Source organism: Nyctereutes procyonoides, unplaced genomic scaffold, assembly GCF_905146905.1.
Source record: "Nyctereutes procyonoides isolate TBG_1078 unplaced genomic scaffold, NYPRO_anot_genome, whole genome shotgun sequence".
NCBI classification, from domain to species: domain Eukaryota; kingdom Metazoa; phylum Chordata; class Mammalia; order Carnivora; family Canidae; genus Nyctereutes; species Nyctereutes procyonoides.
In genome coordinates, this window is record NW_026575159.1 from 16,974,673 (window position 1) to 17,001,521 (window position 26,849).

At 44.1% G+C, this 26,849-nt stretch overlaps 1 protein-coding gene across 2 annotated transcripts in view; it reads right to left on the bottom strand.

Annotated features, from left to right (window-relative positions):
- Positions 1-6,032: 6,032 nt before the first annotated feature.
- FBXO32 (F-box protein 32) overlaps positions 6,033-26,849 on the bottom strand; it is a 32,115-nt gene continuing 11,298 nt past the window's right edge. For both annotated transcript variants that reach the window (XM_055314172.1, XM_055314173.1), the window contains 5 exons: positions 18,080-18,173; positions 17,050-17,234; positions 11,433-11,615; positions 10,279-10,422; positions 6,033-9,809 (listed from right to left, as the gene is read on the bottom strand). In XM_055314172.1, coding sequence (XP_055170147.1) covers positions 9,720-9,809; positions 10,279-10,422; positions 11,433-11,615; positions 17,050-17,234; positions 18,080-18,173 — 696 coding nt within the window. In that variant the 3' untranslated portion in view covers positions 6,033-9,719. The remainder of the gene's footprint in view (positions 9,810-10,278; positions 10,423-11,432; positions 11,616-17,049; positions 17,235-18,079; positions 18,174-26,849) is intronic.

Sequence of the window (26,849 nt, forward strand, 5' to 3'; positions counted from 1 at the left end):
TCATTAAAAAAAAAAAGGAGAAAAAACTAAACATGATGAAAACAACTGAATGCCAGTTTAAAAAGCACAAAGAGAGGGGAACCAGTCACTTTTATGTCGGGCAAGAGGGACTATTTTGCTGTACTTTTTGGCATCTGCCAAATACGATTTCTCAGGATGTGGTAGTTGGCTGACAGCCTCTTATAGCCACTAGATTCCGCTCTCTCTCTGGTTTTTCTTCCTTTCCTTCCTGCCCTCTGAAGCCTTTCTGTAGACTTTCCTTGTCCTTGTTCTCTTTCTAGGAGCTCATACAAGTCAGGGCTCTCCAGAGAAACAGAACCAATGGGATGCACCTCTCTCTGTCTCTCTCTCTCTCTCTCTCTAACTATATAGATATATTTTTATTCCTCAAAATCTATCAATTTTCTATCAATCAATCAATCAATCAATCATCTATTTATCTTTAAGGAATTGGCTCACTCAGATGTGGAGCTGGCAAGTCTGTAATGTAAGGAAGGCATGGGGCACCTGGGTGGCTCAGTTGGTTAAGTATCTGCCTTTGGCTCAGGTCAAAATACTACGGTCCTGGGATCGAGCCCCACATTGGGCTCCTTGCTCAGCAGGGAGTCTGCTTCTCTCTCTCTCCCTCTACCCCTGCCCCTGTTCCTGCTCTCTCTCTCTCAAATAAATAAATAAAATCTTTAAAAAAAATAGTTCTTGCAGGCAGGGGTTGGGTTCACACTTCTGAATGACTTTTCCAGTGCCAGGACACTGCTGCTTCATAAACATGGCTTATTGGAGAGACTTTGAAATGCTGATCCCCTGTGATGTTTCTTGGGCAGGCATGTGATTGGTGTTAACCTCACTGAGTCTGTGTAAGGGGGCAGGAGGCAACTTTACACCTACTACACTGACAAGCAGAACTCTCCTGTCTAGCTTCGCAGGTCATATATCTGGGCAGTCAACATAACTCTTGTTGCAGAACTAGACTATCAAGCAGTTGAGCCTTTCATTTGCAGACAGACCCTCCCTCAGCCTGGGATCGGGGACATACAGCAGAATGGTCAGAACTGATGGCTTTGTAGGGCATGCTGCTGGGCATGCTAGCAAATCTGCTGTTAGTTCCTGTTTTGCTGTCATGAATTAACTATACATTGAGTGGCTTTTAAAAAAAATATTTAGGGATCCCTGGGTGGCGCAGCGGTTTAGCGCCTGCCTTTGGCCCAGGGCACGATCCTGGAGACCCGGGATCGAATTCCACATTGGGCTCCTGGTGCATGGAGCCTGCTTCTCCCTCTGCCTGTGTCTCTGCCTCTCTCCCTCTCTATCATAAATAAATTTTAAAAAAAATTAAAAAATTATTTAATTTATTTATTCCTGAGAGACACACACAGAGAGAGAGAGAGGCAGAGACATGGGCAGAGGGAGAAGCAGGCTCTCTGTGGGGAGCCTGATGCGGGACCCGATCCCAGGACCCCGGAACCATGATCTGAGCCAAAGGCAGGTGTTCAACCACTGAGCCACCCAGGCTCCCACATTGAGTGGCTTACAACAACACAGATCCATTATAATGTCAGAAGTCTAACCCAGTTCTCACCGGGGTTAATTTCAAGGTATTGGCAGGGCTGCATTCCTGTCTGAAGACTCTGGGGATGAATTGTTTCCTTGCCTTTTCCTGATTATAGATGGTGCTCCCATTCCTTGGCTCCTCACCCCCTTTCTGCCTCTTTAAAGCCAGCAGTGGCGGGAGGGCCCTTAGCTCATCACATCACTTTGTCCTCTTGTGCCTTTCTCTTCCACTTTCAAGGACCCTTGTGATTGGGCCCACCCAGGTAGTCCAGGATAATCTCCCAACTCAAAGCACTTAATCACACCCACAAATTCTCCTTTGCCATGTAACATGCTTACAGGATCTGGGGATTTGGATGTGTTCATCTTCAGAGAGACATTATTTTGCCTACAGTGGTAGCCTTATGATTTCCATGGAAAATAAGTAATTCGTGTAAGATATGATTTTAAACAGAAAGATATAATAATTGCACATGTTTTAACAATGCTAGAGTTTTTGAGATGTATTTATGCTTAATTTACTAAGTTTATAAGTTATTAATTGACCTGGGAATAGTTTTGCTTTTTAGGGTTGATGCTTACCTGAGCAGACATTTGAAGTGCTTATAAAAAAAAAAAAAAAGGCAAATGGGTTAGATTTATAATTGTAGCTTTAACATGTTTAAAGGAATTTTTTTTGTTAATATTTTATTTATTTACTCATGAGAGACACAGAAGGAGGCAGAGTCATAGGCAGAGAGAGAAGCAGGCTCCCTGTGGGACTCGATCCCAGGATCCCGGGATCATGACCTGAGACAAAGGCAGGTGTTCAACCACTGAGCCACCCAGGGGCCCCTTCCCCTTTTTAAAATATTTGTTTATTTGAGAGAGAGAGAAAGCACGGGGAGGGGCAGTGGGAGAGGGAGAGAGAAACTTTAGCAGACTCCTCTCTGAGCTCAGAGCCCCCATTCAGGACTTGATCTGACCACCCTGAGATCATGACCTGAGCTGAAACCAAGAGTAGGATGCTTAACCAACTGCACCACCCAGGGGCTCCAAGGAATTTTCACTAGGTGTATAAAAGGGACTTATTTTTTTAAAGGGACTTTAGTCATTCAATTTGAGCTTATCAAACAGTAAGAAAAGCCCCTCTTATTTTGTATGAAAATTTACTAGACTTGTAAAGATTTAGTCGAACTTAAACTTTAATGAAAACTAGGTCCCCACGTTTGTTACTTTTTCAACTACCATTAATTTTTAACTAAAAAGCTATAAATAGTTCTATGCTTGCACTGATTCTTATTCGAGTGGAAGGTATGCGATCAGTGAGACTTTGAAAAGCATTTTGTGAATGTCTGTGTGTGTCACTAATTCATGCAGCCCCAGCACTGGACTGGGCACTATGACACAGCCCCAAATAAGACTACAGTGTAGCAAAGTCTAGATGCAGAAAAGTGTTCTGGGAGGGAGATTTACTCAGTCGGAGAAGGCTTTAGGGAAGACTATTCTAGGTAGATGGAGCAGCCTGAGCAAAGAAAGCATGGGATAGCTACTGAATGTTGAGCTTTTGTGATCCTGGTAGGAATTTTTTAAAAATCTGATTACTCTCATGTGCCTTTTATGTCATTTTCTTTTTTTTTAATTTTTTTTAATTTTTATTTTTTTTAAAAATTTTTATTTATTTATGATAGTCACACACACACACAGAGAGAGAGAGAGAGAGAGAGAGAGAGAGAGAGAGAGAGAGAGGCAGAGACACAGGCAGAGGGAGAAGCAGGCTCCACGCAGGGAGCCTGACGTGGGATTCGATCCTGGGTCTCCAGGATCGCGCCCTGGGCCAAAGGCAGGCTCCAAACCGCTGCGCCACCCAGGGATCCCCCCCCTTTTTTTCTCTTTTTTTTGTCATTTTCTGATGGGAGAGTTAGTGGCAGGATTGAGATGTGTTCCAGAGTAAATATATTATTGAGTAGGTCAGCCACCACGTCAGACACCTAAGCACATCACACGTAACTAGAGATGCAGAGTAATGCCTAACCCAATTCTCAGACCCTTGTTGCTCAGGGAATCATGATTGTTAATATCGACAGAACATGTGTCATGTGCCTGGCTTCATGAATTTTCCTTGTACTAGTTCACTAAACCCTCACAACCATAAGTAATAGATTTAGTACCACTGTTTTGGAATTTAGGAAATTGAGACCTAGAGGGGTTAAGCTGACAAAGGTCGCACTGCAGGTAAGTGGCAGGACCATGACCTGAACCTTGCACAAGCCATTCCCTCTTTCTGGAATGCATGAGAACATATCCATGTTCTGCAGCCTGGTCTTTCTCACAGTTGAGATCTCAGCCTATCTGTTGTTGGAGAGACGCCCCTGCCCCACCTCGCTCAGCCTGTTAAAAGCAGGTCCCCTTGTTATTCTGCATTTTGGCCCCTTGTTTATTTTTATCGTAGCACTTATTACGAATTAAATATTTTCCTACTTGCTTTGTGTGTTTTTGTTTTTCCCACTAGAATCAAAATTCCATGAAGGCGGGCACTCTATTTGTCTTGTTCACTGTCCTGTTTCCAGTGCCTTGCACAGGGTCCAGTGTATATTAGCTGTTCAAGAAATGTCTATTGATGAATAAATGGATATTGATTTCATAGCTCATGATTCCCTAATCATTCTATTATACATACAGCAAATGGAACTATCCCGTTTACGCATAATGCTGTTATTGACTGAGGATGGTACTCAGCAGCAAGCTTATTTTTCTCCATATTCCTAGAAATTTTGTAACAATGATAAGTTTCTGGGACAAGGAATCTAAGCCTCACTAGGCAAAAGATAAACATACTCAGTATGTTAAAAAGCCAACTTGAATTGGCACACGCCAAAAATGCACCAATGTGTTGTTGGAAAAACATTTATTGCAATTCAGTGTCAAAAAATTTTTACAAAAATATGCCACCGTCTGGTACAAACAACTATAAAAAAAATCAGTTCATCATGCAAGGAAAGTGTGCAAATAATTTATACAGAAGGACTTAGCTCACACAATATTAAATAAACATCTTTGCATGTAACAAGACTAACCTTATACTTTTAGTTACATATTCAACCTCCTATTTTTTATTAAAAAGAGTAAAGCTTCTGAACTTAGGACATGGGCTTTAATATACACTCCCTTTAGCCAGGGTTATTGGCATTTGGTAGAATAAAGATGGTGCCAAGAGCTCTCAAGCATAGAGCAGTCCTTGGAGCCTTCTGTTTAACAGACTTGTGCATCGTTAATTAAACAAACATTGCTATACTCAAAGACAGAAAAAGTCATGTTCAAACTCCAGAAGTAACGTCGTAGCAGATGGCGTTTTAAGAGCTTCAGGGATCTGGAGCAGCCGTCCATTTTTGGACAAATGGAGCAGGGCCTGAATTTTGGAAGATTTCTCAGGAAGCTTTGTTTGCTGTGTTCAGGGACACTTGGAAAAACGTCCAGCAGACAAAGTCACAAATATTTGTGGTTTCTCGCTCCTTGCTGCCTCTTGGAATAATCCCTCTTTGCTTAGTGAAGTTGACGTTTAGCAGAGGGTGGGAGGATCCCCCCCCACCCCTGATGGACACTCACCAGATCTTGTGGCAGGTGCCGGAGGATGGGGAGATGAAGGGTATGGATTAAATGTACTTCTTAGTCTGAGAGGAAATACCCGCTTGGTTACCATCAGAACCTCAGTTTCTAGAAAGCAAGCCAGCTGCTCAGCCTTTATATGTCTTAAGGGCCACTTTTGTAATTAAAATGAAAGTACCCAGGGAAAAGTGAATTTGTCAAAATATGCTGTTTGCTTTATGGTAAGCAGGTTGTACTTACTAGGATGGTGTACTCACAATAGGGTCAGAAGTCTGCAAAAATGTTAAGTGGCTCCAGGGAGAAATGTTAACTTTAAAATATTTGGAAAAGATAATGGCCAGATGCCTAACACTGGACCCTCATGCTTGCCTTTCACAGTGAAGGTGTGGAGAACAATCGGGCCAGGTGTTATGTGTCTCTGGACACACCAAAGGATGCTGGATAGAGGGTACAAAGTAAAGGCCTCAGAAAATCCCGGGTTCATATTCAGGTCTACCACTGAGTACCAGATGGGCTCAGACATGTCCCACTACCTCGTGTTGAAGGGCAGATGGAATGCCAGACTCCACCATCCTCAACTTCCCTTCCAGCACAAGAGTCTGGGATAGGAGTTTCCTTCCTTTGGGAAGCCATGGAGGGTTTACTGTCTTTAACAAAACACAGAAGAAAACTTCTACAGAAAAGGTTGGCTTTAAAGGAGTTATGATCTTGTTTACTGAAGACATCGTGAGCCCGAGATATATCAAAGAGCCATCTCTTAGCATTTGTCTAGAGGTTCAGGGTGTTTCTGAGGTCTGTTTAAACACTAATAGGATTTTAGGCCAGCATCCAGTCAGAAGGATGGTTCACAGACACAGATAGTTGGAAACAGATAAAAAAAAAACAACAACACCCAGATGTCCACATAGAAAATGTTGATATAGTTTAGTTAAAAAAAAATTCACACATAAAATTACAGTTAAAAAAGTTCACACATAAAATAGAGTGCATAGCAAAACACTTTTGCCCTATAAACTGGCAAAAAAATATAAAGTCAGGTGCATATTTTATGGTAAACATTGTATCCAATGCTACAAATGATACATTGTTGAACATGTCTTGAAATGATTGACCTTGTAAATCACACCACTTGCTTAGACAAATGAAATTCTTAGCTCCCTCTGTGCTCCCACAAAGAAACAACAGTAAAAAAGGAGCCTGTTAATTGCAAGCTCCTCGTGAAAAAGTTTTCGAATCCACAGAGAATCATGGCAATAACACGGTGCATGCTTGTTACCTTCCTTCACCCTCAAGTAAAGCCCACTGTTGCACTGTTTTGTGGTTATCAACCCACCCCACCCCAAATAACTCCTCTGAGCCGCTTCGGTATAAAATTGATCATCACTTAATAAATGTCATCTCACAACTGACACCCTGGTGATGTTTTTCTTTGAAGCTTTGTCACCCACCCTCCCATGACACTGATCCATCTCCTCAAAGGAATAGCATTAAAGTAACAATGCAAGGTAGTTGAAGATGTCATTGGACTTTTTTTCTGAATCTTGCTATGACGTCAGCACTCACATATTCTTTCCCTAAATGTTGTGCTTTACTCTCAAGAGGCTCCAGGCTTGTTGCTTATACACCTTTAAGTTGAACCAGATTGTACATAACATCCCCATGGATTTGTGCTCACCCTGCCCTGGACACACTCCTTCCTTCTTTCAAAGTCCAAATTACTTCATAGCTGACATAAATTTCCAATTCTACGTTACAGGGGTAGGAGTGGTTAGGTAGGTACAGCAAAGAGAGGGGAGCCTTCTGTCTCTTCTAGTAGTTTCCACCATCTTGTCCGTCTGGCTTTTAGACTAGCAGTTTTGAGACAGGGATTCTTTGGTTTTGTTTTTTTAGGTTAGGTTGTCCCCAGAGGGTTTGCCAATAGAAATTCTAAAGATGATTGGTACCCAGGGAACAAGAATTTTCTTTTTCACTCACTTTACTTATAGGTGAGGCTCTGGCCATGCTGAACAGCTGCCATGTGGCGCCAACACAGATGCTCTGCACCCGCTAGTTTCTTCTCCATTGCCTTCACACAAACCACAGCATCAAAGATAGGCCATTTCTATTCCTTCCCCCATCCCTCTCCACCTGCCATTTCCTTTCTTATTCTCCACTACCAATGAAAGAGAACCATAAATGTTGGTTTCTTCTCTTTTCTCCTTAAAAGTTTTCCTTGACTCCGTCACACACCACCTCCAAAGATGCCAACAGTTAGGGAGAGCCCAGAGGCACCACTAAGGGAAACATCTCAGAAAGCCAAAACCCTCCCACTAGTGGCAGGAGTCGTCTCGCGCAGATGCACCTCACTGCCTGGGGGATGATATGCAATCGTGGGCTGCAGACAGTCCAAAGGAGACTGGTTTGCCAGTTCGGTGCTGACAATTTAAGGCAGGCAACATTTCTGGGACTGCAAACCTGAGGGTGCCTGGGGGGTTTCCACCTCCTGGATCAGTATGAAGGGGCAGAGGTCATGAGGTGATGGACAGATGTGGAAGGCCATGCAGGCCTAAACCTAAAAATGTCAGAGTCAAAGGTTCCAGAGATCTCACAGTCGCAATCAACCCAGCTCCGCCCCATATCTTTCAGGAAGCTGAGCCATTTGAGAGACATCTGAATTCTGGAAGAGCTAAGTTTTTAATTCGACCATCTAGGGCCTGCATTCTCAGTGTGACTTTGACTCAGGGGGAGGGGAGAACAAAAACCCCACTAGGTATTACAGGGGCTCCAGAAGCTCAACCTTAGCCAACAAGATCTTATTCTTCAATGTTGAATTCAGCTCAGTGGGGAGCATTTAAATTAAATTAAATTTTCCTTCTGATGGGAGTGATAATGAAGATAAACATGGAGATGCGCTGGTGTATAGGTAGGCACAGGTGCTGCAGAGTGAGGGGGGCTGATGGTTGCCTTCTCTTCAGCATGCTGACACTTGGGCAGGGCAGCAAGGGGCTCGGCATCGCCAGCCGGTGCCTGGCTTTGTTTCTATACATGCTCACCCACCTTTGCCCTCTCCAGGTCACCCCAAGCTTCCACCCCTAAGGATATAACTGTTCTTCAGTGTGAATGTGAGCAAGTTCCTATTTCTGCTTCACTTACTTGCCAAGGGCATGCAGGGTGGCAACTTTATTTGCAAAAGAAGGAAAAAAAAAAAAAGCACAAAGCAAACACAACTGCCAGAATATGTACATTGTTGTAGAAAAGCCAAGTTCTATAAAAAGTAAAAAACAAAAACGTCCCCTCCCCCATCCCAGGAATATTTGACAACGAACTCCTTAAGTCCTGAGATTTCCTTTCTTCCACACCTGCTGCTATTTGCCTAGCAAGATCCCCAGGGGGTGTGGAGCAAGTTTAGGAAGAACCGCACAGTACTTCTGTTCCCTGTGACTGGGAATTCCAGGCTTTATTCTTGTCATCCTTGCATGAAGTCCTAGCTTAGGCTGATTCAATTTTGATGTCGGACCTAAAGAAAAAGAGAGCTCCTCGGCTTGTCACCTGCCATGAGGCACAGCAGCTGGGAAACCATCTCACTGATACGTAAAACCCGTTTCCCCAGCTTTTATCAGCACTCTGGCTCCCACCCGTCCACAGATACGCTTATCCGTGAATAGACTCCAGGAACCCAGACAAGTCGAGAAGTGAAACAAGAATACGAAAAGTCTTCACATCTCTTGGGTGGGACTAATTCTATCTTTTTCTGAAGGAGGACCTCCTCTGGGACTGTTTTTAATTGGCCTTATGCCACCCTGAATGAGCTACCGCATGAAAGGCGAGGCCTATGTGCTGCGGGGTTGTTCTAGAAAAGACACAACTCCAAAAGGGTGCCTATTTGCCTAAAAAGGAAGTCTGGAGCATGATGAGGATTGCCTCCAGAATCCCTTCCTGTTGAAACCCCTTTCAATGTGACGAAAAACCAAAACCAAGACCAGCAGACGCGGCCTACTGGGTGATGCGCTCTGTCAGGGGGAGCAGTGCCTACTTTCTGAGGTAGAGAATTGTGTGATAGATTTGCAAGATAAGGCCCTATGCCCACACGGGGTTAAGATGGGTGGTACTTCCTTTGCCCTTTTACAAGCCCCCCCCCAACAATTGAAACCAAAGCGCAGAGATTTCGCGTATGTTCGTCTTCTCTTTCTTTGAGCACATTTTCACATTGTAAACAGAGTGTTCTATCTTGTGTTCGAGTCCTCCCCTTGTCTTCCACATCCCTAGGGAACTAGACCAAGGAGTGTCAGTGAACATCAGGAGGATTTCCATTTTCACCGATGAAACGGAATTCCTGCCCTTATAGTCTTGCCGGCAAAAAGGGAGAAAAAAGTTTATTTACAGTATTTCTGCTTTTCCATACCGATTCTAACGAGAAGTCCATTTTCTTAAATTCTCAGCCAGCAACCGCATTTCTCCCCTTGCGACGTCCTCTCAGTGACTTATCTCAGAAGTTTCGAGCCAAGGTTTCAAATGTACACTATTTACAGATGAAGTGTCCAAACTCTGTATTCCCAGCCATCCCATCAGCAGGGGAACCCTTCTGAAGTGTTGTCACGTGCTGGGACTCAGAACTTGAACAAGTTGATAAAGTCCTGGGGTGAAAGGGAGACGGAGCAGCTCTCTGGGTTATTGGCTGTGCACGGGTGGTCAGTGCCCTGGAAAGGAACATCATGGTTAGGTCTGACTTCTCAGAAGCATCTCACTGTAGCACCATGAGGCTGTGCTCAGCCTCAAAACAACATTCTTCTGTCCAGAATGCCATAAGTTCTGCAAAAACTAAAGAGCTGTGTGTGTGTTTGTGTGTGTGTGTGTGTGTGTGTGTGTGTGTCCATGTGCACCAGTGCACAAAGAGATCAGAGAATTTGGAGGTGGGTGGGATGTACAAAAATATACATACACATAAAATATGTATCCATAAAAATAGGGGTGGAGGAAATGAAGGCCTCTCAAAGTTTTTCTCCCTGGGGACTGAATCAGTGTTCCCCACACCTTCAGCAGGGCTGGGGTGGGAGCTGCAGAAGTGAAGAGCAGGGAAGTAGGAAGGGCTTTGGTCTTGCAATGCTGGTGCCTTTGGCTCTTAGGGGATGGGCTAGGGGACTGTGGCAGCCACCTCGAGACACATACCTTCCAGGAAAGAATGTGACAGTGTCTGCAAAGCTGAAGGGTGTCTCCGTACTGCTCTTTCCGTGGGTAACATCGCACAAGTTTAAAATACATCTTCTTCCAATCCAGCTGTCCTTTGTCTGACAAAATTAATCGCTTGCGGATCTAAATTGCAAACGAATACAGAAAATTGCAAACAACTGCAGGAGAGTTCATCAAGAAGATGGTTTGTGGTTTTGTGCTTCTGAAAAGTTCTGTTCCCACCCTCCTTCCCCTTTTGCATTCCCCTGCAACTGCCAGGGAAAAAACTGCCAAGATATAAAGAAGGTCCTTCTGAACTCTAACCCAGTGAAACAGTGGCTTTTGCCAGTCTTTAAAAGAAACAGGTGGCTGGTGACATCTCACTAGTGACCTCTACTAAACTGTATTTGGATGGTCCTTTAAAAGTTCAGGTGATCTCAATAAACACCTTCCATCTTTTCTTTGTTGTAGACTTGAGGGATTTATTTCCAGGGAGATGCAGTAACTGCTTGGCACAGTAGCTCTATTTTATATCTAAATATTAGTGGCTTCGTGAACAGAACTTGTTGAACTCACACATCTATATAAAGTTGGGGGGAAAAGTCTGAGGGAGCATGAGGAGGGGAAACAGGCCTAGAGCTGGTGTCAGAAGCTCCCAGTTCAAATTCACACTCAAGGCCAGTTTCCTTACCTTGAGAGCCATTTCCCTGGTTTGGGGCCTGAGTCCCTTCGTCTGTTTAAACAGAGCATAATGATACCTACCCTACCCTGGGTGTTGGACTAAAGTGAAATAATATGTATACAAGTTCATTAGCTGTAATATATAAAAAGGTTACTTTTTAAAGTTAACTTTGTTATAGAAGAGGAGGACTGGTGTTTCTTTATGAACTTTTTAAAGCAAGGTGTGAAGCATGCATATAGGTTAAGAATGTAAGTTGTTGTTTTTGTTTTTTTTTTTTGGTTGTTTTTGTTTCCATCAAAAGCGCCTTAAAGGAAACCCTCACATATGTTATTTAGAGACACTTTGTAAGGTTGCCTTCTAGATAGCCAGCAAGGCCCTGGAGGGTGGGATCCACCCCTCAAGCTGGAGAAAAATGCCAAGGAAGTGTGAGGGTCAGGCGACAGAGGAGGGGTGGCCTGTCGGGCCCACTGACCTGCCGCTCGGAGAAGTGGTACTGGCACAGCTTTTTCCACAGCAGCCGGTCCTCGCTAAGCACATGCAGGTCAGGGGCCACCTGGCCGAGGCTGACCAGGTCACGCCCGTCACTCAGCCTCTGCATGATGTTCAGTTGCAGGCACAAAGGCAGGTCGGTGAAGGTGAGGCCTTTGAAGGCAGGCTGTGGGGAGAAGGATGATGTTAAGTTGCAGGTTGTTGGGGGGGGGACGGCCGCGGATTGTCAGGTGACACTCTGCAAGGGTGCAGCTGTCCCCTTGCCCTCCACCCTCCAGCTGGCTGATTGATCCGAGACCAAAAGCATCAATTCTCCCTTCCTTAGATGCAGAAACAGGACCCATGGTTGAGACCCACAGAATAGCCTGGAACAGCCCAAGCTGCATGGTGCCAGGGGGATTTTCCGAAGTTTCACAAAGCTTTATGCTTTTAATGATTCTCCCAACAGCACATGTTGGATTCTTGTGCCCCAATCAGTTTACTCAATGACAAGATTCACTACCTTCCTAAAATTAGGGCTCGGTGCCTTGGACAGAGCCCCCCTGCCTGCCTCCTGTGAGGGCTTTCTCATTGCCCCTCCTGACCGCTGAGCCCTCCAGGCAGGAGTTTTTGCCTGTGCCCAAACATGCTGCCCATGGGCCCCTGCCTCTTGATCTGTCCAAATGTTGCTTTTCCTCAGATCCAGTTTATACCTATTTTTTTCTAAAAGGCCTTTACTGCTTTTTGTGACTATCCCAGGCCACTTTCACTGGATTGTCCTGGAATTCCTATGATTTCTTCAGGATACTTTTTGAACCAGCCCCTTTTTGTTATGTAATGCAAACTTTTCCAAAAGAAAGCCTGAATGGCACATTCCTGCTGGCACGTAAGCTCCATGGAGGCAGGACTTTTTGTCTTTTCTCATTGCTAATGTCCTTTGTGCCTGGGAAAGTGCCTAGCATATAGTTGCCACCCAAAAAATATCTGAGGGATGAATGAAAACCCTAATAATTAAGTAGGTGAAAAACAACAAAAAGATCCTGTGCTTATATGTACTTGTGTATGTGTGCATGCACGTATGTATGGGTGTGTGTGTGTGTGTGTGTGCACGTGTGCTTTAGGGATGGTTAGTCCAGAACCTTTTGGCATAAGTGATCCCATCCATTACAGCATCTCTATTGAAACCTAGGGCTCCATAGAACATTAAAAAAAACAAAAAAACAAAACAAACAAAAAAAAAAACTCTTTGTGGATAATACATTGGCAATTAATCAGGAGCTTCTTCTACTATAACCCTGAACTTGTATTCAACTGTTTAATTTTATTTAATTTATTATTTACATTTCGATGGACTCATGTTATCCCACCCACGCCTAGATCCTTGAAGGTGGGGTCTAATTTCGTATCCCTTACAGACTAGCCCAGCACAAACAACCTCTTTTGAGGGCCTACTATGGCCTGGCACTGGAGTTGGAATGGATTCATGAGGCTGGCAAGAGACTCAGAAACATAAGCAAATAATGACAGGACAATATGTTAAGTGCTATCAAGGAGGGAGGCACAGAGTGCTCTGGGACAATCTGTACAGAGAAGGTCCTCACTAGTATTTACTGATACGTTTCGAACAGCAACTGATGCTGCCATTTGGATAAGAAGTCAGCACGAATCACCTGAGATTGTGGCTCTTTGTTCTTCCCATGCTAGACCTGGGTGAGCTCTTGATTTTGGACTACTAACATTTTTAGCTCAGTGCTCTGTCCCTCTGGGGGTGGGGCGGAGGGGTTGTCACAGGAAGAAATATAGGATGCAGAAGCCCTTCCTTAGCTAGGGGGAAAATATCCTGTCAATGGGTTTCAAGTCCCCTCCTCAAATTTTTAGGGAACTACCCTCTTCAAGGCAGATCAAAGCCCCCCCCTGGGGGGGGGTGGTCTCACCAATTCCCACTATGTCCCCTGCAAAGCAGGACAGGTGTGTAGAGGCGTGGGGCCTTGGGAAGTTGGGACTATAGGGAGGAATGGGAGGTAGCATGGGAGAAACACTGGATGGACAGGCAGCAGATCTGGATGCCAGGTGCCCTTGGGAACTCTGGGTCTCAGTTTCCCCATGTCCAAAATGAATTGGCTTAGAAGACTAAAAATCCCTTCCAGCTCCAACAATCTCAGATTTGGATCAGCTTCAGCCTCTTTAACTCATCAGAAGTGTCTATGACTTGACAGTTTAAATTGCTCAGGCTGCTGGGCTGAACTTTCAATTGTTTGCAAAATTCAGGACTCTGCTGGACTGCTGAAGGCTCTAGACCTATTTGTCGTTTATCATCTGCTGCTGATCATATGAGCTAATAAAACTGCCATGAAATTTTCTTTTTGTTTCCAGCACTTCAAAGCATCTACTTTTTTGGTTAAAACTCCCAGGCCAATTATTACATGGACTCCTATTAAAGTCCACTTGGCAGAGTTTACTCTCAAATTTTCAAACCTGAACTTTTCCAAAATCCTTGCCCAGACCCCATGCTGAGCCCTTACTCCTGATAAATGGTTAACTGCTTGCATGCCTTCTTCTTCTTCTTCTTCTTTTTTTTTTTTTTTGGATATAAACATATAAAAAGAAAAATAAGTCACTCTTGCTCCTCTAATCACTCATTTGGCTAAAATCCTTTTATGGCCACCCTGCCCTCTACCTGCTTCAAAACACTGCCTTACCCATAGCATGCTGTGATCCTATTTGATTCTCCCCACCTCCAAACTGGGTCTTTTCATTTTTTTCCCCCTTCATCCTTTACCCTATTAATTATTTTTGCCAATAAAAACTGGCTCCATAGAATTAGATATGAAATTTTGAAGAAAAACAAGATCATATGCCAGAAGATGCTGCTAGAATTCTGGCAAATAGAAAGCAATTACTGTAAATGTCACCTTAACATTTCTGTGTAATAACATACTTCTCTTTAGCCCAAACTGTTAAAAAGTCGGCTTTAAAATATAGTCCAGACTGAAGTAATTAAGTCCCATTTCTCTCCCTCTCTCTCAGTCGTTCTTTCCTCTGGAGAGTTGGGCATCTATAGAGCTCCATGGTTCCCATCACTGCTCTCAAAATAATGTGGCTCAGAGCGAGGAGGGCTGGGAAGGAGGGCAGCAGGGAGCAGAGTGCAGTGGCTGGAAGTGCAGCCTCTGCAGACAGGCCTGGGTTCAGTCCCCAGACTACTACATCTCACCTGCACTGAGGCACCAGCCACACAGTACTCAGTGATGACTCAGCCTGATTTTTCTCATTTATAAAATAAGGAAGAGCATATCTTACTGTGTTGCTGGGCAGAGTGGATGAGATAATGCACAGAAGGACTTAGCACGGTGCCTGGTGGAAATCAGCTATTATAAAGACCCCTACTTACAATTATTCACTGGATGAGTTAATTAATACACGTGAAAGACTCAGAAGAGTGCCTGCCACAGAGCAAGCCCTTAGTGACAATAAGAGCTGTCACATGCAAAGACTTACTACATGCCAGGCACTGTTCCAAGTACTTTCTATATGTTAGCTTATTAAATCTTACACCAGGGCTAGGGGACAGGCATTACTTCCCTTCAATCATTCATTCATTCATCTAAGATTTATCAACTGCTTTCTGCCCAGTTCCCTGTGCAAGGCAGAGGGAAGAGAGCAGGGAGCAAGTAGTGTCTGTCTTTGTGGCATTCATAAACCAGTGGATGGAGACAGGGGAGTGGAATCATGTATGTGATAATTTCAGATGGCAACAACTCCTCCGAGGAATGTGAGATGAGAATGTCTTCAGGGGATTGGATGGTCTGGGGAGGCAGGACCAAGCTTGGAATGGGCAGAGGATAGCTCAGCCTGGCTGGAGTGCCAGGAGCAGAGGGGAGAGTGAGATGAACGGCAGTGTTTGATCTGTCCTGCATGGGATTAGATGTAAAAGGTCTGCAAAAAGCTGGTTCATTGAATAAATAGTTGGAAGAAAGCTGGATTGAAAAGAAGTTTGGAAGCCACTGATGTTAAGAAAGCTTTGCCATGTAAGGAATAAGGAGTCCCAGGTTCTGGCCTAAATCGCTGGGCTTCTCTGGTCTCACCCCATGAACAGTGATAGCACCTACAATGGCTACTTCCTCTCCCAAGTGCTTGTAGATCAGTTAAAGGGGCGGGGGGGGGGGTCCAGGTGAATGAGCCCATGGGAGTGCAGAGTACATGAGCGGCTATGGCCAAGGAAGCTCTGTGATACAGATACAGGACACAGAGGCAAACTCTGGGCAAGTGTGATCATCTAGTGTCCCAAAGCAGATGGAGGGAAGAGGCCCTTAGGACGGATGGGATTTGCTCTTTTAGATCACTGGCTAGATGATTCTCTCCTGGGCTTAGACAAAAAAAGAAAGCATTAAGTCCAGGCTACACAGAACACCAGGAATCAGGCATAAGGTGTTAAGTAAGTTTTCTGTGAGAGATAAGCTGGGAATTTGGCCCTCAAATTCACATTGTCAAACTATGCCTACACTTAAGTGAAAGGAATGGGGTAGATGATTAGAATAAATTAGGTAAATGTTCAGAATACACACTCTTAAGATAAATCGTTGAGACAGGTTTTGAAAGATTATCTGGGCTTGTGCTCTGTGTGTGTGTGTGTGTGTGTGTGTGTGTGTGTGTGTGTGTGTGTAAGTGTAAGAATTATAGCCTAAGTGATTCGAAAGAAGTCACATAATTCTGAGGCTTCTCATTATCCCCCTTGTTTCAGAGTTTAAGAAACTAAGGCCCAGAGAGGTTATTAACAGCAAAGTCAAGTCAGCTGCATTTTGAAAACTTCACATGGTAAAATCATTATTTAAAAAAGGTCAAAGAGGTTTCTTCATGTTACTTTCTCAAGAGATGGGCAGACCCAAACTTTATCAGCTTGGGTCCCGGAACCACTTAGAACAGCGCGGTCAGTGATAAGCGAGGGGAGCGCTACGTGAGCTGTCTAAGTGTGCCTGTCCATTAGCGAGCCTCAGGAGATTAGAACAGTGTCTTTCTCACATTTTTTGTGTGCCTCCATCCTCCTGCTCACTATTAAAAGGACAGGAGCTGAGGGCCAAGTTGTGTTCTAAAAGCTAAAAGACACAACTGATAGTAGTTTAGCTGTAATATAGGGCCTTTTCTTTCCCCGGCTTGGAGTGAGAATTGCTCTTTTTGGCCTCCACGTATGTTCACGGTCTTTAACCAAAGGATTCCTTGTCATAATTATTAATCATTGGAACTACAATTTTCCAAGGTGGGTACCAGCTTTCCAAGCCACTGCCATCACAGTTCTATTGTATTCAAGGCAGCATTCCTACAGCTGTAATGGACATATTCTTTAGGAGGACATGGGCAAGAGGGGAGATCCCCTCCAAATCCAAGTTTCCAGTCTTCCTACCATGCTTCAATTCACGTGCTTTGACCCTGTTTTGCGAGATCTTCTTCCCACCCTCTCTTTTATCGGGAATTTCCAACCCATGCTCAGCACCCAGTAGAATGCATCCAATCAGAACAGTCCAGACTCTTCCACCACTAGAGAAGATGTAAAGTCCTGGTGAGGCTTTGGTCAGAGGAACTGACCCAAGTCTTTCCTGCCAGGAGGAAGTTGGGGCGTTCCTGCTTACCCTGGTAATTTGGATATTGTTCAGCTGCTGCTGCCAGTGTAGAATTGTCTCCATTCGGTACACCCACATGTTGATGTTTCCGACCAGCACAGACTTGCCGACTCTCTGGACCAGTGTACATAAGGACGTGTAGAGGGTCTGGAGGAGTTCCCTTATTAGTCTGATGTTTTGCTGGTCTTCAAGGACTTGAATGGGGAAGAAAAAAAGTATTACCAGTTATGATACTGGAACACTGTATATTTTCTAAGTGGGCCTTTCTTCTCGATTCTGCTCATGTTACGTGGGTACTGCCTCCAGGGATGTGGTTTTCTTTCTCACTGTTATTTATTCTACACTTGGCCAAGCTTCCACACTTGAGGTTACTGGGTAGAGTTACCATTATCTAGGTCCCTCTTTGTTCTCTTCTCCCTAGTTTTTGACAAAGACTCTTTCTCTCTTTGTTGTTTCACCAGCACCAATGGCTCACCTGATCTGAAAGCAGGTTCTTTAGCCCAGCAGTGATGTGTTGTTTCGGTGGTCAGCAGTCAGGAATGTGAGTTCTGATCCTGTCTGCCTGAGTCTTTGGGTGATCATGGATAAATTACTCTTTCTATGGACCTCAGTTTCCCCATATGCACAATGAATCAAATGAGCCAAAGACCTAAAGCTCCTTCTAGGGCAAATAGTCTATAAGTCTGTTCTACCTTGTACATAGCTCGATTTTCTAGGAATTTGGAATCCAGAGGCTTGGTAGCCAAGGTTGAGACATGTGCACACACTGAGACGTCTGAGAGGCTTACGGCAGGGTAAATGGATGCTCCTGATAAAAGGATGGGAAGGTGACTGTCTCTCCCTTCATCATGAGCATGAGCAGCACTCCTTTCTGAACTAGAGTTTGGCACCCCTGAAACACATTTGGAGTTATTCATTTCCATCCACTCACTCTTCCTTAAAGCAGACACATCTGCTCTGTTGGAATATCCATCTGCCCATCCCCATCTCTATAAAAAGGGGAGAGGGAGAGAGAAAGCGCGCAAGAGAGCTAGCTCACCTTTCAGTACCACTTTTTCCAAAATGTTCATGAAGTTCTTTTGGGCGATGCCACTCAGGGATGTGAGCTGTGACTTTGCTATCAGTTCCAACAGCTGTGGATAAAAATAGAAGTTGCCAGGCTTAGAACACAGAGACATTTTTCTCCTCTAATCTTTGCTTTTGAGTCACATGACATGCAGATACAGACCGACGAGGAGACATAGATAGCAGGCGGTCCCACAGTGCAATAAAAAGCAGATGCTCAAAGTGAAAGACAAATGGGGGTAACTCAAACCCCAGGAATCAGGCTGAATATTTAATTGCTTTTTTTTTCTTTTAAATATAAAGAGTTTGGCTTCAGCCAGGGTGAATTCATTCTGCTTGGCCTACTTCAGCAAGTGAAGCCGAGGACTCTGAAGGGAACAAAGCCTCCTATGACCTGTAAATGTTTGAGCTCTACAGAATCACTCCCAGCAGAAATTTTTCTACCCCTACTTGAACTTCTTCCCCACAGGCACCAACTGTTCCTCAAGGCACATTAGAGTTCATGGTCAGCAAGACGTGTGTTTTCCAAGGAAGGGGCAAATCTTATCCAGAAATCTCCTGCCCATGCAGCCTTCAGTAAAAATGTCTGTTAATTAGAATATTCCACTGCACTTAATCTTCCTGTAGAAAGAGACCAATCACAGGAAGAGAGAGGAATTCAGGGTTGTAGAGTACATATACCTATTTCTACTTAGAGACTAGGAGCCTCTGTGACTATGGGCCAGCTCCTAAATTTCTTGGTGCCCCAGTTTCTTCACCTGTACTAATAATACTCAGAGTCCCCAAGACAGTTGAGAGCTCTGAATGAGGGAATGCTCAAAAAAGCCCAGTGCCTGGCCCAAAATTACATGAAAAATAAAGGTCAGTGTGTTTGCTGAAGGAGTGTGTCCTAATCCCACTACACCATTTATTGCCAAGCAAAAAGAAAGAAAGGTAATAATTTAAGTTGGTGCGTCCTTAGTCCAGTCTTTCTTTGGTAGCAAAATTCTTTACAGATGTGGTAACATTAAAAAAGGAAAAAGATCTATTAAACATTCTATTGTTGAAAAATGAAACTTGACTGGAAGATGGCATCTCAGAGATCAAGGAGATCAACCCACCTAACAGATGAGCAAAGTTAGGCTCAAGAGACTAAGCCTGCTAACTTACACCCATGGCAGGACTCAGCAGAGACCTTCTCAATACACTTCATGCTTTCACAGAGTTATCAAATAAAAGAGGTTGATGTAAGGTGACAATAATTTTACCAGGGCCCAGCAGGCCCCCAACTGAAACTAGCTGGCCTTAGCCTTAGAACCAAGACCTCTCCTTTACATTAAAGCTTGAATGTCTGTTCCTCAGAAATTTTTCCAGGGAGTTTCATCAACTTGGCCAGGCCCCAGCTCCACTTCGCTTCAGGTCAGTAAACACCAAGCATGACACTGTGCCTGCACACTGGCATCAAGGCTGAGGGAACTAGCAAAGTGACATTCTAAAAATCGGGTTGCAGAGGAGAACTGAAACTTTTGGATCAAAGCCCTAAGCAATTCAAAGAACCTCTGCTTCCAAAGCATTTGTTTAAACCTTCTGTCCTCCTGGAGCCCCTTAGGAGCCTGTCAAACCACATACAGATTTTTAATTTCCTGAACATAATTTTACTCTAAGAAAAAAAAAAAAAGCTAAACAAAACACCCTGAAACTTTTTCCTGCCTGGCTTATGTATCTCTCACACATGCAAGGAGGAGAAGATGAAGAAAGGTTGAAGCTGCTTTGTTGAGATTACTACTGGTGATCCAATGTTGGAAGTCAGGAGCTGACCCAACCGAGGACCCACAAAGAGAGGCAAAAAGTCAGTACATTTGTAGAGGCCACATTCACGGGCAATGACCACACTAGATGACCTCTGCTTGCCTGGTTTAGCTCTGTCACCAACTGGCACGTGACAGTCAAGAGAGGAGTGACAAATGGCACAAAGGGACTGGCCAAACCTTTCGTTTATCTCCCTGACCAACAACAACCAGATTCAGAAAGCCAACCGGATGGTCTATTAATACCCTGTGCCTCACATGACCAGCATGAAGCAAGATGAAAGAAAACAAAGCCTTGAGTCGCTCTCGGAAGGGCAGTTGGCTTGTGCACTGTGACTCATCATGGGGTGGGAGAAGGGCGGGCAGCGCTCTGCCTGAAATCCATCCAAAACCCAGATTCCATGTGACTACCCTCCTTGAGGGCGGCATCGTTAATCTTGTTGAAAAATGCACCAATCACAAAGAGAAGAAAACTCTCAAGGCTGTGACTGTGTACTTGAGGGAAAACAAAAAGCCCTTTGGTTTGATTGAGATGATGTTTGATGAGGCAGGAGGAAGGCAGCAGCAAAAATTTCTCAATTAACTGCAGAAAAGACAGGTCAGCCACCCTACGTTTAACCCTATCTCAAGAGAAAGTCCCTTTTTTCACTGCCAGGCGGTGGTGGGGTCAGGAGAAAAAAAAACCCTGGAACTGAAGGAGACCCAGCTTCTCTAGTCAGGTGACCTTTACAACTCCCCCCCCCCCCCTTTTTTTTGAGTGCCCACTGTCCTAGCATTGTGGTAGGTGACATGGATATGACAGTAAAGACACATGATGGCTAGACTCATGGTGTTTACTGTTAGTCAGTGGTCCTCTCTGTTAGTCACTTACCCTCTCAAACTCCAGTTTCTTCATTTCTAAAATGGAACTAAAAAGACTACCTATTTCACAGGGTTGTTAGGAGAATCAAAGAGATAAATATGTAAAAACCCACTCTAAATACCAAATATAAGGCATTATTATTATAGTATTTCATCCTCTTCTAGACCCCAGTCTTTTAGTGAAGTTTACAGCTAATATCAAGGTTTAGCAAGCTTTCTATAAAGGGCAAGATAATAGATACTTTGGGCTTTGTGAGCCATATGCTCTGTCACAACTATTCAACTACTCAACTCAGCAGTTGTAATGCAAAACAGCCTTAGACAATATGTAAATGAATAAATGTGGCTGTTTTTCAATAAAGCTTTATTTACAAAAACAGGTGAGGGGCCAGACTTGGTTTTTAGGCTATAGTTTACCAACTATAATATGATATAATATAAATTATAATATAAAGTTTTATATATCTGTATCTATCACTAGAATTTAAGAGTAAAGGCTTCAGAGCCAAACTTCCTGCATCAGTTTCCCCATCTGTAAAATATGCATAATGATAGTATCCACATCGGAGTTGCAATGAAGATTGACTGTGTTCATAAAGCATTCATAGCAGTGTCTGGTACAAAGAATATACTCAGATTATTATCATTAGTTTTTACCATAATACAGAGACTATTAGTAAGTAAAATTACTGCTAAGGAGGGTATAGTGAATTAGTAAAGTACAGCTGGGTTAAAGATCTTTAGAATCCCTGTATTTCAATTTTATCATTGCCAACCAAATGCTTCAATGGTTTCAAATTTTAATATTCCTTTCTGTCATTTTTATTATGTTTGTGATACATTTAATAGCTTCCTATCTGTTGATGAGAATTAAAGTTGATACATTTTATGACTTACAAAATTGCATCTACTATGTGGTCTTATTTTGCTAACATTAATTGGGGTTTCCTACATACCAGTGACTGCACTAAGCACTTCCATGTACGATCTGATCTTGCTTAGTCTTCAATGGTAAGCTGGTGAGTTGGGTTCTCCATTTGATAAAAGGGGACACTGTGGCTCAGAGAATTTAAATACCTAAAGTTACATCAGCAGTAAGTGGTAGAGCGAGGACTTGTGCCCATTTGTGTCTTAACAGAGAACATGTATTTTGATCACTTAAAGACTTCAGCTTTTCACGGTCAATCAAATTTGCACCTAGGGCCAAACTTTAAAACTAGTGGCAATATCGTGTATTGCTCTCTTCTGGGAGACAGAGTCTGAAGTTCTGTATCAGGATTACATTGTGACAGGTAATCAGTTTTTACCAGTGAGGGAGAAATAATCCCCAGAAAGTGTTAATAACTGGGCTGGGGCAGTTGCTTTGGGCAAACCATTTAGTTCTACTTTCCACATCGGCAGAACTCTGCGGGGCCCCAAACCAGTGGATAGTATCATGTGGAACTAGTGGTCAAAGAGGACGGAATTAATTAATTTTACTTCTGTGTTAAGAGAGCTATGTGTCTAGGGGAGCAGGACTTTATCTTGCAATTTATTTACCAAGATGACTTAGACAACAAGAGAGCAGAAGAAAATGTCTTGTTTGGAAATAGCTGTTTCTTTTCTGCTGGGCAAATTTTAGCCCAGGTGCCAGTAATTTGTGGCTGTGCTGAGGAGGAGGAGGGGGAGGAGGGGGTGCTCTCAGGCTCCTCTTGAATTCCACGGTATGACTGCCGCGTGGGCAGGCTGGCTATCCGGCGTGATCTGCAGTGACTAGTCGTGCAGTAACAGGAATGGTTCTGGGCTACCAGAGGAAGGGATGGTGGTCACCGCATGCAGAAACCACATCCTGCCCTTCAGCTTTGGCTCATGCTACTTTTGGAGATATCGAGGAGGACAAAAATCGAGTTGCAAGCAAGATCTCAGAGCAAACCTTGGAGCAGATCCAACCATGGTTTGCAGTGGCGTGTGGAACACAAATGGGCAGAAGCGAGATTTCTCTCCTCTCTCACTTTACCACAGAAAGAGCAGGTCTCTTCTCTCCTCTTCATCGGAGCATATGTACTTTACAAAACACATGAGCTCACGTCACTTCTCTGCTTGTAACCCTCAAACAGCTTCCCTTTGCATTTCGAGAAGAATCTAAACTCCTTTCCTTGACCGGTAAGGTCCTCCTTGATCTGGCTTGTGCCCCTTCTCAGCGTCCCTTTTTTGTCTTTTGGAATCGAACAGTGTTGTAGCTGCAAGGGACCTGGGCAAGAGTATCCCTAAGTCCCTCCTCTGTAGGTGAGGCAGGTCATGGTGATCAGATGACACAATCACAGTTGGTGGCAGAGGGCTGGGCGGTCAGGCTGGAAGTCCTAAGGGGTCTGGGCCCAGACTGAGGTTTTAGGAGGAAAATCACATAGAATGCACACACATCATAGATACCTTCCAGGGAGACAAGTAGCTGAGACTTAGAGGGATGCTAAACAATTAGGGCTTCGGAGGCATCAACAGAAGCAGTAGGAGCTGCCCTGACTATTTGTTTGAGAAAAAACCACATGGAGGTTAACCATAAGGCTGTTGCTCAAAGCATATCTTGCATAGACTATTAAGAACATAATTTAATCTCTAAGTTCTCTCATCTCCCATGACAGTGGGCCTTCTAGTTTGTATTATAGATCTGATGGAGAAACATGCCTCACGCTTATCAGAGGCAGGAAAGAAACTCTTACATGCTCAGTACCCAAGCCGGGTGCCTAGGGAAGATTTTGTCTTTTGCAGGAAACCCTCGGTTGCCTCAGGCAGTGCCTCTGCTTGTACTGAGCACCACGTACTTTCAAGACCCATATTTATCCAGTGGATAACACAGATTAAAAACCTGGAAGGTTTTGTCCTGACTTTGAGCTTGGACGCTGACAGGTTGGAAGAGGGAACATTTCAGCTACATTAATAATCTTCAGGCATGTCAAGATTGGGTAAATATTATTTGCAAGGGAAACATCTCTCTAACGGAGGGCGTTAGAATCCTAAGAAGGAGGGCCAAGTTTACACAAATTAATTGTATTCTCATCTGAGAGAAACTTGCCCTGTCTTCTATCCATCCCAGATATTTTTGAACTTGTAATGGTGCCCTGCTCCCTGCTGCCTCAGTCTGAGCAGCTCTATTTGCCTCAGCACTCCTGCTTAAATTGGGCTTCCCATCTACTCCAGCACTCCCTCACCTCCACCCTAGGATTCCATGAGGCTGGATGTCACATCACCCTGGGTCCCCGGCCCACCAGCAACTCACCACCACTCCTGTTCTTTCTCATCTCCAGATTCCTGCTCATGCCACTTGTCCCTGTGGGGCTTGCTACTTGCTTGCCTCTTTCTACTTGCCAAATCCTGGCCATCCTTCAAGGAAGGAGGCTCGTTCTTCAATCTCAGGCTCTACCTCTTCCAAGAAGCTGTCTCTAATACGCCCTTGTCTAGTCTCCTGGACAGGACCAAAACCCAATTTGCCACTACAGTCATTTCAACCTTGTCCCCCCAGAGTGGCTCTGACAAGCAAGGGCCAGGTCTTTGTTGATTCTCAAGTGGCTTTGGCAATACTAGGTAAATGTCAGAGGTTTCATCCTGAAATACCTGTTTAGGAATTTGAAAGCAGCATTCACCTGAAGCAGTCTGTGATCTCTGGGGACCTAGCAGGAGGATGCTGTGAATTTGAGGGGCCTTCTGATCCTAGCTCACAGATACTGAAAGCAAACCTCTGTTTTACCCTCAGCTAGAGCACTTAGACTATAGTGTCAAATGCTCTCAGAACTTATCTCCTCGAATGGGAGGAAAGTCTACTGAATTGGCATTTAAAACTCAGCTCACAAAGGCTTAAAAGCCTCAAAGAGAGAGAGAGAGAGAGACACTCAAATAAGCAATCTACACACACACAAAGAAATAATATAATCCCGAAACATATAGGAAAATATTCAAATTCAATCATAATGGGATATGTAAACTAAAACAACACTAAATGCAGCATAAGATCCTGGATTGGAACCTGGAACAGAAAAAGCACTCATAGAAAAATACAGTGAGATTAAAAAATAAACAAATAAAAACCACCTCAGCTCACCTGTCCAACTTATCCTATCCCCTTGGGTAGTAAGCACCTAACTTAAACCTAGAAACTAGACATAATTTTTATATAAAATATATTTCCGGGCCCATGGTGGGATAAGGTTTAGATTCTGAGTCCTTGAGAAAAGCTCTGATTCTGTGGTCTCCAAAGTGGGACTGGGGAGGCAGACAGGCAGAAAAACTGTAAAACGCCAATCTCTCCATTTTATTTCGTCTCTATTATTCCTATCATTTTTCTATTTGTGTGTTTTCTAATGCCTGTAATGAGGATTCGAAAGATGAGGACGTTAATGGCAACAGTGATTCTCATCGAGTGCTTACCATGTACCAGGCACTGCTGAAAAGCATTTAAATTAAGTTTTGATTCTCTGAGCAACATGACGGGACAGATACCATTGTTAGCACCTTTTATAGGGATGTGATTCACACATGAATTTATGAACGTAGAGAAATTGAAAGTACATGCTTACACCATTTGTTTAGGAGCCAAGGGTCAAAATACCACTGTTCTGGGCTCTTGGCCATCCCTCATTTTCTCAGGTGCTCCCCACGTGTGTGGGTACCCTCCCGCTTCTGCACGTACCCCATTATTTCTGCAGGCACCCCTGCTTTCTCAGGTAGCTCCCTACTTCTGTGTATGCTTCCTCCACTTCTGAGGGCATACCCTCATGTCTTTGGGTACCCAGATATTGCAGGATCTGCTTGCCTGAATGCTTGTTATAACTGAAAGCCATGAAATCTAACAGACACAGACTTTCTCCTATAAAATCACTGGCAGCCTAATCAACACTCACGGAAGGATCCCACCCTGTGCCCTCTAATGTTAATACCCTGCGGTGGATTCTCACAATTCCCAACCGTTTCTGCGAAACTTTCTCAAATAGGCTCACAGCTCTGTTCTTTTGACTTTGTTGCCTTTGGGGTGACTGGCCTCCTTCCCTCCATCCCACCTTAAAATCTTTAGAGGCAACAACTTCTGTGTCCCAATGGAAAAAGAACCCCCGGTTTTAAGACCCAGGTGGCAGGGGCCACCTTCCATCCAAGGAAGGCGCCGAATCTGTGCAGTGCCAAATTAATTCAAGGTCACTGTGGCCAAGGAACCTAGTGAAGGGGCCAGGCTTCTCAGGCACATCACGACCCACCAGGGGGTTGGCAACAGCATGCCCTTAATTTAAGGCATTGGGTTTGAATTTGAGTCATAGTGCCATATTTCAGCCTTTTCCTTGCCAAACCGCCAGTCAACTTAAACTAAAACATGTTTTTGGAAAAGACTTTTAGGGGTGGTAGGAATGCAGTAACTTGCTGGAAACATTCAAATGGTCTTAGGGTGGTAATGCAGAAAAAAATAAGAATGTGCCTTGGTTTAGGCTGTGATGTTCTTTTTTGCTGCAGAGGGCTAGGGAATGGGGTTGCAAGTATTGGCTTGTCCTTTCTGATCTGCTAGCACATATGGGTCACATTGTTCCAATCAGGAAGTGGTTCTCAAGGTTCTCTAGGACCTTGCTGGTCTGGAGGTGGCATCTAAAGCCCATGGAGAGAGCTGGAAGACCAGGTCAGAGGTCATCCTGGCATTAAAGCATCAAAATCCTCTCCTGCCAATGTACCTCATTGTATCTTGCTAAAAAACACAGCATGCAAAATATGGCATTTGGGCTCCCAATAGTTTTTTGAGCCGGTTCTCAAACTTGAAAACACAGGGATCACCTGACGGACAAATTTAGGTAGCAATGTGTGGCCACTACCTTGAACTAATTAAACTGGATGCTCTAGAGGTGGGTTTCTATAGACCAACAAGCTTTGCAGGTACTTCTAAGGTGCAGCCAGTTCAAATGTGAACCAGTGGATCATAGCAGGCTTGCTTCAGAGAGCCATGAGGTGGTGTGTGGTCTTCAAAGCCCTCTCCTGGTTTACTGGAGACCTACTTTCTTCACTGGCCTCTCTGTGCCCTGGCTGATTTAATCAGCACTCACCTCTTTGTGGTGACCAAAGGCCAACCCCACACCAGCCCTGCCTCTGGAA